At 40.2% G+C, this 20,000-nt stretch overlaps 1 protein-coding gene across 1 annotated transcript in view; it reads right to left on the reverse strand.

The window, feature by feature from the left end:
* LOC145405113 (uncharacterized) overlaps window positions 1-20,000 on the reverse strand; it is a 49,092-nt gene that overhangs the window by 20,327 nt on the left and 8,765 nt on the right. Inside the window, exon 2 of the mRNA XM_080276630.1 lies at window positions 3,909-4,928. Within this exon, the coding sequence (XP_080132756.1) occupies window positions 3,909-3,980 (72 nt within the window). The 5' untranslated portion in view covers window positions 3,981-4,928. The remainder of the gene's footprint in view (window positions 1-3,908; window positions 4,929-20,000) is intronic.

The following is a 20,000-nucleotide window of genomic DNA, read 5'->3' on the forward strand; positions in this document are numbered from 1 at the left end:
CTATTTGTTCAGTGTTTGCTGCTAGATTTGGTTTAGATAGGAGCACGTTTGGGATGAGAGGGTAACTCTCTCTCTCTCTCTCTCTCTCTCTCTCTCTCTCTCTCTCTCTCTCGCACGGTTGTAGAAACTTACCAGCCTTTTACCCTCTAACCTTTCCATACCATTAATTTTCTTGCTTCATGTGTAAAGTCTCTCTCTCTCTTTCAAGGAACCTTTAACTTTCTGCCTTGTAACCTTTTCGTACCTTACCTTTAATATTCTCTCTCTCTCTCTCTCTCTCTCTCTCTCTCTCTCTCTCTCTCTCTCTCTCTCTTAAAAGCCCCAATAAACCCATCTAATAGCACCAAATAAAACCCAAGAGCCGTGGGTTTTATTACGGCATGTAGCGTAAATGTGGGAAAACTGTGGCCGGATGTTCAAGACGGGCTCATTTTCAAATTCAATTCATTCCCGCACCGCTTTTTCCTTTTTTTCTATTTTCCTGAGATTGCCCTGAGGAGAATGCAACCATGCCGGCTTTTACTGCGGGTCTTGAGCGATAATTTCTGGAGCTGCGGTGATTTTCGCAAGATTAATTCAACGAACAGATTTAGCCAACCGCAAGCACCAGCTGACGCGATTGGTGTTTACGTCGGTTACTCTGCAAAACCTAACGGCGCCTCTACTCATTCCTAGCACTTTATTGTTTTACTACCTCCTAATCACTGGTATGATTTAATTTTATTGTTTTATGATGTATAATTTAACCATATTTATCGATCCAAAGTTACAAATCATGATGTACTGTACTTGAGTTACGTTGGCATCTATCGTAAGTAAAAATTCAATGCAACTTTAGTAATTAGAAAGCCTTCATAGAACGCATGCCTCCGTCAACGCCAATCGAACTTTTGCTACTGTAATCCTCTTTCCTACCAGACGAATAAACTTTTACGGGTTCACAGCCAGTTAATTCTACGGACTCACTCTGCCCTGTTACACAAAAGCTAAGAGTGCATACCTCCATCAATGCCAATAAAGTTTGATTTATTCCTGCATCCGTGTCTGGATCCTTTTCGAAATTCATTACGCCCTTCCCTTACCCACTGCTCACCTATCCACTACACCCCAGTGAAATCCGTTTACAACTTTTTTATATATCTTGCACACAAAATAGCAGGATGAATATACAACCTCTGTCCAACGTCGCTGATGGAGATGATAATGGATATATCATTTGTAGGCAAGTTAAAATCCAGAAAACTGACACGTAAGGAACACTCTCCACATCTGCAGAGTACGGTACCATTTCTACAAAGCTTCACACACACACACACACACACACACACACACACACACACACACACACTGCTGGTCGGTTAAACTGCAAAACACCCACACTGCTACACAATTACGGTAAGCTATTTATACCCTCGGGAACTCATCAGCTGCAGGAGAGGCCATGGTCACTGCCAGAGAGGAAAACCAAAACTTTCTTGTAAATATATGTAACCCTAAAGAAAATTTTTACATCTCAGCGTCTTAAGCAAAACTCTAAACTCTTGGACCATGATGCTTCGTGGTTCATTTTCCTTAGCGATTTATTTTGTATATTACACCTTGGGCGATATTCTCATGCGGTTAGGAAGCTCACTAACACCTCTTCCTTACCGGTTTATTTCTGATTCTGCCCCGTTACTATATTCTTGTGCGTTATTCATTCAATCTTGTCGACATTAAAAAGACAGCTGTAAGAGGCAAAAAGAGGATATTAATGGATGAAAATAAGTCGTTAGGGAAGAGGTGTTAGGGAGACTCCTTACCCGGTGAGAATTAGAGACCTTAACATTCCACTTTCCGCTATTAACTGATAACATACAAGAAGATACTGAGGTGTACAATGTATATGCAGAATAAATCGCCAAGGAAGAGGTGTTACGTAATATCCACAAGCCACTTAATAGACGACCTTCACCAACACCGCAGCGTAATTCCACATCAATACTAGACAATGCTAAATTACCTTCAAATTTACCCATTCATTTAAAACCAAATACCCTCATTTTGGGCGTGAATTTCCTTGACGAAAATTCCAAAGAAGGTTTTTTTCCGGTAACTGATTTCATTTTGTAAACATGCCAAAAGGTGCAATAGAAGGTTGGTGGAAATCTATCTACCTACAGCCAGACGCCTCAATCCCGTAAAGGGTGGCGAAAAGAAGGTTGGTGGAACTCTATCTATCTATCTATGGCCAGACGAATTAATCCCGTAAAGGGTGGCGACAAACAAATCGCCTCCATGTCGCCCTGTCCCCTGCCATTTCGCTGCCCTCCCCCCAGCATACACCCCCCGTCTCCCATACGGAAATCAGACGGGTATGTGGTATGCCAGAACTCTTTCCCGCGCCAAATTCTTCCTCTTAGTAGTCAGTGTAGAGGGATGAGGTGTGATGGAACTGGCTCTACCTGCTGTGTATATTAGCGACAATTTAGTTAGCACGATGATCAGTTTATATTTCTGCCGTTACAGTACCGGTATTTAACGTGTAGTCTTGCGTACAGCCGTGACCTAAAGTTTGTCGATAAAATTCCGCCAGTATTGTGTCCTGCCATCACACACACACACACACACACACACACACACACACACACACACACACACACACACACACACACACACACACACATTCCTATTTAAACAGATATAGGACATTCAAATCTAGACAGTATTTAAGCCAATCTAGTTTATATCCGCGAGTAGTAGATATTTTCAAAGCCATACCACCATGTTATAAATCTACGCCTTGATTGATCGCAAAGTAACAGCATCAAGTATCATTTAACTATATATTTGAATTTTAAGTCCCTAGATTCAGTTTTTGAGCCCCTAGCCTATGTCCTCAAGTACGGGAGCTCACATTTTTCATGTCTACACTTACTAAAAAGGATAAAAAAGCAATCCTGTCTAATATTTGTCATTCAAGCCAACGCAGTGAGAGTTTGAGCCATCCTAACCAATCTCCAGCCATCCTGACCAAATCTCCAATCATCCTGACCAATCTCCAACCACCCAAACCAATCTCCAACCATCCTAACCAATCTCCAGTCATCCTAACCTAATCTCCAACCATCCTAACCTAATCTCCAACCATCCTGACCAATCTCCAATCATCCTGACCAATCTCCAACCATCCTAACCTAATCTCCAACCATCCTACCCAAAATCCAACCTTCCTAACCTAATATCCAACCTTCCTAACCAATCTCCAACCATCCTAACCAATCACCAACCATCCTAACCTAATCTCCAACCATCCTAACCTAATCTCCACAGACAGACGGTATTTTTCTGAGTCATACTAAAATCCATCAGGTATTATTTCAGAGTAACTAAAACATCCAAAGACTAAATATTTGTCATTCACGCCTACACAGTCAGTATTTGAGTCATCCCGGCCCATTTTTCCCCAGCTAGTCGACTATTTTGCACGTTTAGCTTGCTTGTATTGTATTCCAAGCTAGTTACCACATCCATTGACTAACCATTTGCCATTCACGCGTACATAGTATCTGAGTCATCCCGGCCTATTCTCCCAGGCTGGTTGGTATTTTCTGAGTCATACCAAAAATCTATCACGTACCACCACATCCAAGGACTAACTATTTGTCATTCAAGCGTACATAGTCAGTATCAGAGCCATCCCAACCTATTTTTCCCAGCTAGTTGATTATTATTTATTTATTTTGTACGTTTAGCTTGCTTGTATACCGGTAGTATCTCAGGTTAACTAACACATTCGAGGACTAACTATTTGCCATTCAAGCGTACATAGCCAGTGTCAGGGCCATCCCAGCCTATTCGCCCGGTTGGTATTTGGGAGGCGGCGTCACGTCCCGGCCCAACATTGAGTATTGCCAGCGTGCACCTACCAGGCCTAGAATACCGATGAAGGCGCTCCCGGCTCGCAGGCTACAGCAGCAACAGCTCTCGAACGCCGCCATCCTTTTTCCTTCTTGCAATTTTCCTGCACTTGCAACTTGTTTGAGACACTTGTTTACTCGTCCCTGCACATTTGTTTTACTTGTAACTTGTCCAGGTTGCTGTTCATTCGCCTCTGCACATGTGATTCGCTTGTAACTTGTTTTTGAGGCTGCTTGTTCACCTATACATATTTCTTTTTCTTTTTTTTTTTTTACTCGTAATTTGTTTCTAGCTGCTATTTAATTACCTCCGTTCAACTGATTTTTTGTAGTTTTTTCTGGTTGCAGTTTCTTTACCTCTGCAAGTCTATTTCGTGTTTGGGTTTTAGTTACCTCTTGAAATCTGTGTCACTTTTTACTTCTTGAACGATTACTTTTTCATCGCATTTTTCTTTTCCCTTCTGCAACTTTTTCCAGTGGGGGTATGTTCTTTATTCACCAACGCACATGCCACTTGTAACTTTTGGAGGGCAGATGTTCCGCAAATTTGTTTTATAACCTATCCAACTTGTTCTAGACTGCTCTATCTCTGCCACTTTATTACACATGCACCTTATTTTTATGTTGTTTACTCACTTTCATTTCAAGATTAAACTGAACTTACAATACACTTTTTTTTTATTACTTCGCTCAACTTGGATGGGGGATCCTCAATTGGTCTGTCATTCAGCTTGGCACATTCAAGTTTCCACACTTTGGCGCCACTTTGTATCACTTCAGTTCATATCACCTCCAACGACGCCATCTTCCAGCGTTTAATCAGCTGCGTGAACTCGACCCCAGGGTTACACTTTAATATGTTTATCCAGGGGGCGTTCAAGTGCCGTAGGACCAGCCTGATTATTTGCCCAGCCCTGGTTTAGTGATCCCGTATAAGCGCGGCAATCATCCCCCTCTGAGGCTCGCCGTTTGTTTACATTCGAGATTTCCCTTGGCTTATTTTCCTTGATTTCTCCGCTCCACCACAACCTGGGAGAGAGAGAAATGAGCTGGTGAATATTGGTACCTTTTAATCTAACCCTGCAAGTAAAACACATGGAAATTTTATCAGTCAGGGAAGATTTTTTGAGTAAACATACGGATGGGGAAAAGGCGGCCATCTTGTTTGTGTCAAATCATAACAAAAGGGATCTACCGTATAAACAGGCGTAACAGATATAAACCTAGTTATACATCCACACATACCAATCCTGAAAATAAATAAATATGCAAGGAGCATCAATATATGCCGTCAGGTGTTCAAATATGCAAAAGACAAGCACGCAAAGTGAATAACTGCGAAGGAGGCGAAGGTTTGGGGAGTGATGGGTGGTCATGGTTCTCTCTCCGTCTTGGCTAATGGTGCCTTTTACCTTCCTACTTCCTAATGTGTTGAGAGAGAGAGAGAGAGGGGGGGGAAGGGTTAAGACCTTTACTCAGGGTTAAAACCTTTGGCTCTTTCTTTAAACATTCAAACAGCTTTCTTTAAAAATTCAAACATCTGAAACTCCATCGATTAACAGAAAAAAAAGTGAGAAAAGCATATCCCTGGAACTATTATACTTATATTCGGAAAAATAAATTGTCCAAAAACTAAGTAGTAGTAGTAGTACTGTAGTAGTAGTAGTAGTAGTAGTAGTAGCAGTAGTACGGTGGTGGTGGTGGTAGTAGTAGTAGTAACAATACCGGTAATACTAATACTAATACTAACAATAATAATAATAACAATAAGCCCAGCAAAGTGGACATTACTGTGTTAACAGTCCACCTTTCTGAAGTTCATTAATTTTAACTTGGTAGAAATCTTCGTCATTTTGTAGTTTATTTCCCCGTAACTCAAGCAGAATACAAGAATACTTTGGCTCAACCTCCATCCCACTGCACTTCTTCGTGACTAGCACAGTATTCTCATATTAATCTCATGTATATAACACCTCAACATTCAAGATGGAGATACGGCAATTTTACACCTACTTAAAGTGAACAGAGTATAGTAAGGTGAAAAAAAAAAGTATAAATAAAAAGGGCTATTAACTATATATATATATATTATGTGATGTGTATAATTTTAATCTTTCATAATTTAGGAGGGTCTGGAAGCAAGTGAAAATGGAAGTGTGAAATGTTTGTGGTTTTGTTGAGAATTTCACCATTAGGCACGTAGGCTGCGGAGGAGATTGCAAAATAACACTAAGAATAAACACACACACACACACACACACACACACACACACACACACACACACACACACACAACACACACTGCACACACACATATATGCAGCATACACACACACACACACACACACACACACACACACACACACACACACACACACACACCCTGCTTACCAACTACGCGCCTGGTAACAAACAAGACAATTACCAACATCTTTTGAGTTGGTATATTTCTTGCACAGGCCTAACAGCGTAGTAGGTCAGTGCAGCCGAGTAGTAGTAGTAGTAGTAGCAGTAGTAGTAGTAGTAGTGGTAGTAGCACATGGGAGTCAGATAATACACAGAGACTCCTTTCATCTTTCATCTTTACACAGCACTCAGCTTTCCTTTGCCACTCTCCTCCTACTTATGTCTTACTTAACTTACTCTTCTCTCTATTTCTTGCTCTCTTCACTTACTTTCTTACACTCTTTATCTTGCCTCTTCTTCTTCCTCTTATATTCTTACTCATTTCTTTCTCTTCACCTCTCTCTTTCTTTTGTTTCCCCTCTTCTTCTTCTCTTCTCCACTTCTCTCTCTTTCTTGCTCTCTTCATCCTGCCTCATCTTCCCTTTTATATTCTTACTCTTCCTCTTTCTTCCTCTGCTCCTCCTCACAGACTCCCCCCACCTCCTCTTTCCTCTCATCTTTCCTCTATTGTCTTCCTCATTCTTCCATCTTCTCTTCCTCTCCTCCTCTTCTCATTCCTCTTACTCCTCTTAATCTTAACTTCATCTTCCTGATCCTCTCCTCCTCTCGTATTCTTTACCTTCCATCCTCTTATATTTCCTACTCTTTTCCTCTTTTTTTACTCCTCCCCCTCCTCTTTTCGTCCTCTTTTCCTCCACAGACACCCCCCCCCCACCTTTCCCCTCACCCATATCTCAGTTTCATCTTTCCTCCCGTCCCCCTCTTCTTCCACTCCTCTGCTTCTTATTCTCTTTCCCTCCACACTCTTCTTCCTCCTCCTCTTATCTTTTTCTCTCTTCTTTCGCTTCTCCGATCTTTATCTTGGCTTTATATTCCTTCCCCTTCTTCTCTCTCTCTCTCTCTCTCTCTCTCTCTCTCTCTCTCTCTCTCTCTCTCTCTCTCTCTCTCTCTCAGTTTAGCTATCCATCCATCCATCCATCTACCTACCTACCTACCTGCCTACTTACTTACCTACCTACCTACCTATCTACCTATCTATCTATCTGTCTTTCTAAAGGGTTTACTAATAACACCCAGCTAACAATAAAGGCATTATTCATTTAGCTTATGTAATACCCTAGCTTAATGTACAGAATACGTGCTAACCCACACTGCTAGTTAGTTTAGTGTTACCTAACCCAACATCTCTCTCTCTCTCTCTCTCTCTCTCACACACACACACACACACACACACACACACACACAGATGGTATCATTCTCTCTCTCTCTCTCTCTCTCTCACACACACACACACACACACAAACACACACAGATGGTATCATTCTCTCTCTCTCTCTCTCTCTCTCTCACACACACACACACACACACACACACACACACACACAGATGGTATCATTCTCTCTCTCTCTCTCTCTCTCTGATCGGTCGCGAAACTTGTCCGTAGATTCAGACGCATAAAGCCGAGTGCATTACCCGCTAAACTCATCTTTCATTCTCCACATCCGTTTCCACTGCTAAATGCTTCAATCTTTTGTCCGATAAGGGTCATTCGGTAAGGGAGACGCAGTAAAAAGGGATAAACTCAAAGGCATCCATAAATGTAACAAAAGCAATCGGGGGTAGAATGCTAATCGCCCGCCAAAATATCTTGTTCAATAAGGTACAAATTACCCACAAAGTAAATTTGAAAAAAAAAAAAAGAGGCAAAACTCTACGGAATTCAGTCACCGCTCTTCACAAAAAGCCAGTCCATATTAAAAAACACATGGGGCTGGCATTCGGCCGTCACTGATCAAATCCACACCAAAAGTAATAGGCTTCTGCACATCCACATAGTTGATATTTCGGGAAGGATTTAGTGAAAATTCGTCCACAACATTTCGAGATATGTTGAGAACACACACACACACACACACACACACACACACACACACACACACACACACAGACGCTGGCAAAAATATTATGCTAAAGGCGGGCGATAATAAGGGTTTTTTTTGACACAGCGTCTTATTTTTCCACCGTTCAGTTTGGTTGATTCGGCACTTTTGCAAATTTCTGCTTTGAGAACACCGTTTGTATGTATGTATAAATACATACATACATATATATATATATATATATATATATATATATATATATATATATATATATATAGAGAGAGAGAGAGAGAGAGAGAGAGAGAGAGAGAGAGAGAGAGAGAGAGAGAGAGGGCAGGGGAGGATTTTTTAAGTTGCATAATATTGCCGAAAGAAGCTAGTCATCAAGTTCTCCCGGGGGCCTGGTGTGTTGCGTCAGTGTGTGTGTGTGTGTGTGTGTGTGTGTGTGTGTGTGTGTGTGTGTGTGTGTGTAATTATACACAGTAAATATTCATGTATTCATGAGTGCAGGTGTGCACGATAAGCGCATATATTTACAGGTGTGTTTTATTTCAAGGCTATACATGTGTGTGTGTGTGTGTGTGTGTGTGTGTGTGTGTGTGTGTGTGTGTGTGTGTGTGTGTGCACGTTAAGTATGTACGTATGTATGTATGTGTTGGGCTTCTGTGTACTTATGGTCATGTGTGTTGTGTGCGTCTTGTGTATGCATGTATGTACAGTATATATAAATGTATGTTATTTTGGAATGTATGCTTGTATAATTATAATCGCGAGTTGTGCTGTGTGTGTGTGTGTGTGTGTGTGTGTGTGTGTGTGTGTGTGTGTGTGTGTGTGTGTGTGTGTGTGTGTGTTAGACTTCTGTATGTGTGTATCTGTATGTGCGTTGTGTAAGATTAACGCGCAATTATGTATGTGTGTGTGTGTGCGCACGCGTGTCTCTTCTGAACAAGGTGGCATTGTCAAGGAGAGAGAGAGAGAGAGAGAGACTACTTCTACTAATACCAATGATAGTAGTAGTGTTGGTAATAATAGTAGTAGTAGTAGTAGTTGTTGTTGTTGTTAGTCGTTTTACTGTGGTGGTGGTGGTGGTAGTAGTAGTAGTAGTAGTAGCTGTTGTTGTACGGTAGCAGTAGTAGTAGTAGTAGTAGTAGTAGCTGTTGTTGTTGTACGGTAGCAGTAGTAGTAGTAGTAGGGAAGGGGAGGATAAAACAATGACTCCCATCTCTCCTCCACCTTCTCACCTTCTTTTCTCCTCCCTTTTTCTATCCTCCTCTTCCCACTTCTTCCCACCTCTCGTCTCTTCTCGACCATCTCTTCTTCCTCCTCTTGCTTTTTCTTCCTTACTCTTCCCACGTTTATCTACCTTATTCTTTCTCTTCCCTTTTCGGTTCTCTCTCTCTCTCCCCTTTCCTCCGTCTTATCCCGCTTCTTCCCTCCCCTCTCTTAGTTTTTTCCCCTTCTCTTCTTCTCCTCCACCACATCCCCCCTCATTTTCCATCTCTTCCCTCCTCCTCTTTATCCCCCTCTTCATCTTCATCCTCCTCCTCCTGCTCCTCCACCACCACCACCATCACCCAGCAGGGCCTCCCATTACCATAGCTTCTCTAAGTGCTTAAGCTTGTACACTTCTTAAACCCATTTAACTATGATATATATATACATGTGTGTGTGTGTGTGTGTGTGTGTGTGTGTGTGTGTGTGTGTCTGTATGTATGTATATATATAATGATCATCAGTAAACTATTATGAACAAGACTTTAAATAACTATTTCTAATACTAGTTCCCAAATACTAAGACCATACTAATATAACTTCATGCTAATGCAAAGTGTCACGATAGGCTAAAAAAAAAAAAAAACAGCGATTTAATAGTAAAGCGAAAACAATATATCAAGCAAAACTATTAACAAAGCAGACAATATAAGCCAACAGAAGTAAAGCAAAATCACAGCACTGCGTACCTGTTGTGCAAACATAATAACATAACAAAATGAGACAAAGTATAAACCAACATCTAACAGTAATTACAGCGTTCCAAACACCAGCGGTTCAAATAACAGCAGTGGTAGAGCAAGACATGAGAGCAAGGCGGTGCGTGAGGTGGAAATAGCTGCGGTGTTTACATTTTCCTTCCTGCGACCGTCCCACCTCCAGGACGGGCCACCACGTTCTGCGAAATGCCCGAGGTGTAGCTCGATTATTATTATTATTATTATTATTATATTATTCCATGGCAGTTTTTAGTAGTATATTTATTCAGTTCTCCATTTCTTCTGAGTTTTAGTAAAAGAAACTTATATAAAATGTCATATACACTGAAAATAACGCAGCGCAGAGACATTAGCAGAAAGACACTTCGATTATAAGGGGGTTGCATACTGGCCACACATATCCTTCCTGCGACCGTGACACGAACAGAACTGGTCCTGGTGTTCTTAGAGAGACGGTAATTATAGGCCGCTGCTTCCGTTCAGATTTTTTTTTAGAGGAAGCCTAATTATTATTATTATTATTATTATTATTATTATCATTATTATCTCCATCACCACCATTGTAGTTTTTACTATTAATTTTATAATTATTATTATTATTATTATTATCTCCACCACCACCATTGTTGTTGTTGCTATTACATTTATTATTATTATTATTATTATTATTATTATTATTATTATTTCATACAGACGAATTTAAAAAGTTTACATTTTTTTAACGGAGGTGTTTAGATACCGGTAAAGCCTTCATTAACCCCTTCACTACGAGTTTTTAAAGTTAAATTAAATCTTCCAGTAAAGGCATGAATAAATGACAATCCACCACCGTAATGAAAATGTTAATAATCAAATAATTAACCAGTAATAAAGGAAAACCGTACGCGTAATTATGGCCGTATAAACAATAGCGTCACGGTACACCGGCGACGAGTGACGGAAGTAGTGTAGCGTAACGGTGGGATTGGTAAACGGCTTCGTGTGTTTCATTCAAGGCTGTTACGTTACTGTGACGGGAGTGCGTGAAGAATATTCGAGACAGACGGACAGACAGACACAAAGACAGGTATATAAACAGAGATAGATAGGTAAACGCATATATATATAGACAGAGTTCTACACAGGTATCTAAATAAGTAGATACATAGATACAGAGACAGACAGACAGATAGATAGATAAATAAAAAGCTGACCTGGAATGAACTTCTATATATTTCCAGTAATACAAGCCAAGATGCCATGTACTCGTGGTCTTAGGAGCCTCCCCAAGCACCCCACCCTTACCACATACATTCCCACATCAACCATTTTAACATTCTCCAAGATATTTATAAACATTAATATTTTACACATAAGCCACGTTAATATCATGCTGCCTACTTAATACATTCCCCATAGTAGTAGTAATAGTAGTAGTAGTAGTAGTAGTAGAGGGGAGTTTTAAAGTGGACTTGGCTAAATGAACAAGCACATATGCCATGGGCACACACACACACACACACACACACACATACACACACACACGTAACCATAAATTCGCACGTACCCGATACATGTATACGTATGTTCTGTCTGTCTGTCTGTCTCTCTCTCTCTCTCTCTCTCTCTCTCTCTCTCTCTCTCTCTCTCTCTCTCTCACAATGGCGGTGTCAGCTAGAGGAAAACTGATATTAGAGCTATCTCACACGGCTTAACCCCTTTTATACCGCCGACTTTCTTTTTTACCATTTTATTTTTCCTACCTCCAGACGATTTTATTTTTTATTTTATTTTTTTGCCTCCAGACGATTTTATTTATTTTATTTTTTTGCCTCCAGACGATTTTATTTTTTATTTTATTTTCTCCAGACGATTTTATTTTATTTTTCCTCCAGACGATTTTTTTATTTTATTTTCCTTTCTCCAGACGATTTTATTTTTTATTTTTTTCTCCAGACTTTATTTGTTTTGCTCCAGACGATTTTATTTTTTATTTTACTTTTTGCCTCCAGACGATTTTATTTATTTTATTTTTCCTATCTCCAGACGATTTTATTATTTACTTTTTTCCTCCAGACGATTTTATTTTTTATTTGATTTTTCTTGTCTTCGAACGATTTTATTTTTAATTTTTTTCCTCCAGACGATTTTAGTTTCATTTTATTTTTCTTTGCCTCCAGACGATTTATTTTATTTTTCCCACCCACAATTTTTTTTTCTTTTTCCTATACACAATTATTTCTTATTCTTGCTACCTTCAGATTTTTTTATTCTCTATTCTTGCTCTCCTGACGATTTAATTCAGCTTTTTTTTCGAACTGGAGGGGTTAGATATACAGTACGCCGATACTCTTGAGGAGGCTCCCTAACACCTTCTCGTAGGCGATTTATTAGGCTTATTACACCATGCCCTCCTCTTGTGTTACATAAATCCTTCCATTATCGCCACACTCTGCCTAAATAAATTACGAAAGGATATTAGCCAGCCATATCCAAAAATAAATCGGTCAGGAAAAGGTGTTAAGGAATATGGACCAGTCTTTATTAACCCCTTCACCGCTATGGGGGGGGCTCTTCCAGTCTGAATAAAATCGTCTGGAGGTAGCAGCAATATAGTAAGACGTGCTCGTAGTGAAAGGGTTAATGAAGGCTATGTTTAACCCTCTAGTTCAAAAAATCTCTAACTGAATAAAAGCTAGGAGTAACAGGAAATAATAATAATAATAATAATAATAAAACCGGTAATAATAATAATAATAATGATAATAATAACAACAATAATAATAATAATAATAATAATAATATCAGTAATAATGATAATAATAATAATAATAATAATAATAAAAATAACAATAATACCGGTAATAACAATAATAATAACAATAACAATAATAATAACGCCTCTACATCCCTTCCACGACACATCTTCGTGACTAGCATCATATTCTAATCTTAATCTACAGCTACAACTCAATACTCACATGGAGAGACGTCAATTTTAGGCCAAGTTAAGGTGAAAAGAGTATAGCACCAATTTTAAGGATGAATTTCAAACGCGCGACTCAAATGCTCTCACTGGTAGTCTCCTTAACGCGGCCGTACGATATGTTTTCCCGGCGGCCGACTACGAGAGAGAGAGAGAGAGAGAGAGGTTTGTCACGGCTGTCAAGAGAGAGAGAGAGAGAGTCGGAGCTGTTTAAAGAACGAAATGTGAGAGAGAGAGAGAGAGTTGTTTGTCAGAGATGTTAAAAGAACGAAATGAGAGAGAGAGAGAGAGAGCTGTCAAAAGATGAAATGAGATGCTTGTCGGAGAGCTGTCAATATCACGAAATGAGAGAGAGTGTTGTTTGTCGGAGATGTTAAAAGAACGAAATGAGGAAAGAGAGAGAGAGAGAGAGTGTTGTTTGTCGGAGATGTTAAAAGAACGAAATGAGGAGAGAGAGAGAGAGAGAGAGAGAGAGAGAGAGAGAGAGAGAGGTTTGTCGGGACTGTCAAAAGAAATAGAGAGAGAGAGAGAGAGAGAGAGAATGTCGGGGCTGTCAAAGAACGAAACAGAGAGAGAGAGAGAGAGAGATTGTTTGTCGGAGATGTTAAAAGAACGAAATGAGAGAGAGAGAGAGAGAGAGAGAGAGAGAGAGAGAGATTGTTTGTCGGAGATGTTAAAAGAACGAAATGAGAGAGAGAGAGAGAGAGAGAGAGAGAGAGAGAGAGAGAGAGAGAGAGAGAGAGAGAGAGAGAGAGAGATTGTTTGTCGGAGATGTTAAAAGAACAAAATGAAAGAGAGAGAGAGAGAGAGAGAGAGAGAGAGAGAGAGAGAGAGAGAGAGAGAGAGATTGTTTGTCGGAGATGTTAAAAGAACGAAATGAGAGAGAGAGAGAGAGAGAGAGAGAGAGAGAGAGAGAGAGAGAGCTGTCAAAAGATGAAATGAGATGCTTGTCGGAGAGTTGCCAATATCACGAAATGCGAGAGAGAGAGAGAGAGAGAGAGAGAGAGAGAGAGAGAGAGAGCTTCGACACGTTTAGTACAAGTTCTTAGAAGAGGCCAGTGTAAGGAATTTCTCTCTCTCTCTCTCTCTCTCTCTCTCTCTCTCGCAGCGAATTTCCCGTCTCTTGCACCACTTTCACTCTTCTTTGGCCTTTACGGCGCTCAGAATTCATCACATCCATCAAGAGAGAGAGAGAGACAGAGACAGACAGACAGGCAGACAGACAGAATCCAAGCAGCAAGATTAAGGAAGTTACGATAAAGGGTGAAGTGTAAAGGAACTATTGACTGCGTGTGTGGAAGTCTCACTCCTTTGATTCATGTCCCGAAATAGGTCACATGGGGCTTACTATCTCCTGACTCCACGTGGCCATTGATTGGATTAGTATCATAAAGTCTACATCCTCTCTCTCTCTCTCTCTCTCTCTCTCTCTCTCTCTCTCTCTCTCTCTCTCTCACACACACACACACACAAACACAACCTCAATTGCTAAATGGGTCTGTTGCTGTTTAGTTTCCTTTGTACTCTTTTACTCTCTCTCTCTCTCTCTCTCTCTCAGCCTCGAATTGCCCAATATGTATGCTACTGTTTGCCTTTGTACCCCTTTGTACTCTCTCTCTCTCTCTCTCATCGAACACCCCCATCCGTTACGAGATAAAGCAACAGGAAACCAAGAATCATTTTAAAATTTACATTCATAAAACCAATCTACCAACCTCAATATACCACCAAACTCAAAAAATTATGGCAAATAAATAAATAAATAAATAAATCGCTTTACATATATATATAAAACCGTGATATACAGCCGCCATTATACTAGGAACGATACATCACTATGGATTTTTGGCGTCCGTTATGGCCAGACTCGAATGTCGTTTGGCGCGCTTTTATCATATATGAATGATAGACGGTTGCCAGGGGTCGTCGGCGGGTAAGACTAAACTTCGATTTTTGCTAATTTCCAGTCCTGTTTTCGTAGTTTTCATGTTATCCAAGGCACATGAATTTATAACGATTTTAATTTGGATTTCATTTTAAAATATATATAACATTTCTCTTAAGACCATACAGGATATATTCTCAATTTCTCAACCAATCTGCGTTCGCTCAAATCATCATGTAACCGTTAAGATGACGCCTCTGAATCATACATTTTTAAGAACTTCAGCCAAGCCTATAGTTTTCCTCGACATTTTATCTTTGTATTCGATGTGAAGCATTTCCTGTGGTTTTCCAGACAATGGCAGTGTTCACTCGTGCTCACAGTCCCCATGGCCATGTCTTGTAACCAGACGAAACTCAGCTTTTGACAATGGTCCCATTTGTTCAGCAACATTCCATTCATATATATATATATATATATATATATATATATATATATATATCACCCACGAGGCTAAACCATGTTGGCATTAAAAACGAAGAAACAATATAATTATATAAATTACTCTCTTCCTATTTCTCCCATCTTTCCTGTCACTGCTTATTGTTTTTCTTTTTCTTTCCTTTACAGGTGGCTTTACGTTGAGTGACAAGCCAAATGGTTTCCTGTAAGCCAAGAAACCATTTACAACGCTGGGTGGTAACCATATAACCAAACCATACGTGCTCCCTACGTGTCAACAAATGGGTTGGTGGAGGGTTAGTGCCCCTCCCTGTAAAACAAATAACTCAAAGTCAAATGGCCACCCCTCATGGGATTATGGCGTCTGGCAATAGATAGAGAGACGTTTTCGAGCAATGGATATATACTTTAGGATTGTAGTCTGGTTGTCTCTAGGTAAGCATTAACGATACCATAATAATAGTAATATTTAATTAAATCAGTGCAGACAACTTCCTAAATTCAACAATAGAAGTACATTATATCAAAAGTGATTGCAGTTATCATTACATTCACGGTACATTGTTTCACTGAAATATTTCATTCAGACTGATTCTAAGTATTTACTGATCGTGTATGTCTAGATTACTACTGACAGCCAAAGATCATCCCAAGACTATACCAGGAACTTACGTGTTGCCTTCTTCCTTTCTCAGTGCGTGATATAGGTACTGTACTTCCGGTAACATATGCTGTCTTTCAGTTTACAACTTTCATGACAATAATAATAATAACTTTAGGGGCACTCAGTGGAGCGCATCTCTCCGACAAATGCAACGTAATTTCCAAACCACTCTTCATAATGGGTTAAGTTTCACATCATTGTTTTGGGGTTTCGCAAAAAGTGTTTTCTGGATCCAGAATCAGTAATACGATCCGGCTCGGTGCCAAAAGTTAATCGATTGTTCCCTGGGATATGGGCTATCTACCCACCATATTTGGTCCAAACCTCTATTTTAGTTTTTGAGTAATCCTGCTAAAAGTCAAAGAAACAGGGGTGAAAACATACTCTCCTTGTCGGAGAGAATAATAATAATAAATAAATAATGTACGGGTAATACCAATAATAATTACTCAGTATGATTAAGCTATTACTAAAAATAGCATTTTCTACGCGCTATCACGTTAAGAATTTTTTTTACCGAAACTACAATGACACTCATGTTTCAAAATACGAAGAAAAAAAAGAAAATATTACGTTACTTTAAAAATTCATGTAGGCATTGTGTGACCAATTTCTGCGCAGTAACTTTCTAAAATTGTTCCAGATATTCTACGTCTTATCTGAAAAACATTATCAGGTCCTATCGCTGCCCAAACTAGGAATTATTGATGTTCTGATAACCAACAGGCGATCGATTCTCTTTTGTTTACGTTTCCTAGGTCCAATGGGAGATAAGAACAGGAATTCTCGTCCCCAACACCTCTTCCTAGGCGATTTATTTTACTTACTACGCCTTGCCAGAATCTACAGTTGTGTGTGTGTTTTATTTTTATTAATTTTATGTCTATATGGTTGGTATCCTTGGTTATGCGTCACCTCAGGATCTCAGAAGCCAACACAGGATGCCCGAATGAGTAACAAGAGGCACTCACACGTCACGCCTGGACCCCCGTGACGTCACAAAGGGGGATGGCCGTTATCACACCCATTTGAATTTTTGAACACCAGAAATTTAGCCCAAACGAATTTCTATTTCATATTTTAACATTCATTATTCAAAATTCAAACAGTTTCTAATTCCGACGGAGAGAGAGAGAGAGAGAGAGAGAGAGATTTCGTCAACTCTTCCGGTGCTAGTGTCACAAGAATCCGCCTAAAAATTCAACTCCGGGTAGGCTGCCTTCGGGGGTTTCGCAACGTTTCTCCCTCAGCGATTTACTCTTCCTGTTGCATATTCTTATCCTCTTGTACTGATGTAAACCCTGTCGATGCTATAAAAATACAAATAACACTAGAAAACAGTGTGAAATTTATGAGTTACTACTGCCATTCCTTTTCTCTACCAGACGAGTACTTTTGCGGTCTCTGATAATTCTACGGGGTTACTCCGCTCCGTTACACAATCTCGGAGAACGCATACCTCCCCCAGCGTCAATAATATTTACTTCTGCATACGTATCCGGATGCACCTCAAAGTCTAATAAACTGTTCCTTTGACCCACTGCCCAGCTATCCATTTACTTTCATAACTGTTTTGAAATACGAATATTTTGTAGAGACGCGGGTAAATGCACAACCACCGTTCAGTAAGAGGAAAATTAATGAGGAAAATTAAGGGGAAAAATACATAATACACCTCTCCTTCCTCCCCCCCCCCCAAAAAAAAAAAAATCGTGTTATGACCCCCCTTATGGCACCTAGATTACGACTCTGTGGTATTCGTCCTTGGCTCCATCTTAACCCCTTACACGGTACAAATATTTATAGAATCAGCCATTACCCCCGCCATGCTAACTGTCTGCCAGGCCATAACACAGCACCCTCAAGCTACCGTTGTCCACCCATCACAACAAACACACGACAGCCAATGTAAACACGGAAGGTCCAGCAGCCGCCATTACGCTCCCTTCGTTAGTGCTGCACCCTACCTCCCCTCCGTTTCTCAGGACAGCAGAGATGGGTTAAATTTAAACGTGGAACAAAAATACACTTAACCCCTTCCCTCCTGTGGCTTATTTTTCTTTCACCATCATCAGCATCATCATTATCATCAGTATTTACCATCATCATCATCATTTTCTTCTTCTTTGTTAGTCTTCCAATCTCCAGACGATTTTACTCGGCATGGTAAATTTTCGAACTTGGGGGGGGGGATCGACACAGCCCTCATTAAATCTTACAGGACACTTCGAAAATTAATAAAACCGCCTTGACGCAGCAAGACACTATACTACTTTTACTCTAACTTGGCCTAAAACTGCCATCTCTCCATCTTGAATGCTGGGTCACCACAACAGATTAACACTCGACTATTGTGCTAGTCACGAAGAAGAGGTGCGTGAAATAAGCTGCAAAAGGACGAAAATCCGGGAAAAGTTAGAGTAAAAACGGTATAATACATCATCGGACTGAAGGGGTTAAAGCTGATGCAAAAATCCACAGCCACAACAAATTCAAAGTTTAAACATTTTCCCGTCATTTAAATATAAAAATCCTATCATATTAAGCTGTTTGTGTAAATTCAAAAAGCCAGTTCGTCCAAAGAAGCCAATTCAGATATTTTCTCGGCAACCTATTTTTAAATTTAAGACTATCATCAAAGTAAACTGTAAGTACGTTTTCAAAAAAGTCAGTTTCAACGAAGTCAGTGTAAATATTTTCCCGCCAACCTATTTAAATTTAAGAATCTCATCAAAGCAAACCGTTAGTATAGGTGTTCAAACCGTCTCTTCGTCTTAAATATGCAACAGAAGGAGTTTTGCTTGGCATGGCACAATATACACACAGCAGGGACGCTAAATTATGCATGTGCGTGTGTGTGCGTGTGTCTGAGTGCGAAAACAGACACGGAATTGAAACGGCCAACGAGTATGGAGAATTTTAGCCTCTGCCACGAGGGATCTGTCCTAACCTGAAAATAATAATAATAATAATAATAATTTAAACTCAGCCATGATAGTTATATAATACCATCAGTTACACCACCATATACCACTCTGGGATATACCACACCACCATATACCACACTGGGATATACCACACCACCATATACCACACTGGGATATACCACACCACCATCATATACCACACTGGGATATACCACACCACCATATACCACACTGGGATATACCACACCACCATATACCACACTGGGATATACCACACCACCATATACCACACTGGGATATACCACACCACCATATACCACACTGGGATATACCACACCATCATATACCACACTGGGATATACCACACCACCACCATATACCACACTGGGATATACCACACCACCATCACACACCACACTGGGATATACCACACCAACCCCAATTATACCACACTGGGATATACCACACCGCCCATCACCACAGCGTCAACATTGCGATCGTTACACCACACACTACACCACTATACCACACCACATAAATACATCACAGGTTAATGATACCACAGCACTACACCATCACACCACACCACTAATCAATACCACTGTCATACCACACCACACCACATCACATTACCATCACTTAGCACAACACCACAACACACCACATTACTATTACTTAACACCACACCACACCACACTACACCACATTACGATCACATCACACCACACCACATTATACCACACCACACCACACCATCACCTAATTTACGATACCTACCACACTCATCACCACACCAAGTAATTCACAATACTTACCACAGTCACCACACCACACTACACCACAGTACCACACCACACACGTGTCAACACTACACTGACACCGTATGACTCAATCCGCCTACAGGATGTGTGTGTGTGTGTG

This window comes from Coenobita brevimanus, chromosome 65 (assembly GCF_032717465.1).
Source record: "Coenobita brevimanus isolate Jiangsu-jjx chromosome 65, ASM3271746v2, whole genome shotgun sequence".
In the NCBI taxonomy this organism is placed as follows: domain Eukaryota; kingdom Metazoa; phylum Arthropoda; class Malacostraca; order Decapoda; family Coenobitidae; genus Coenobita; species Coenobita brevimanus.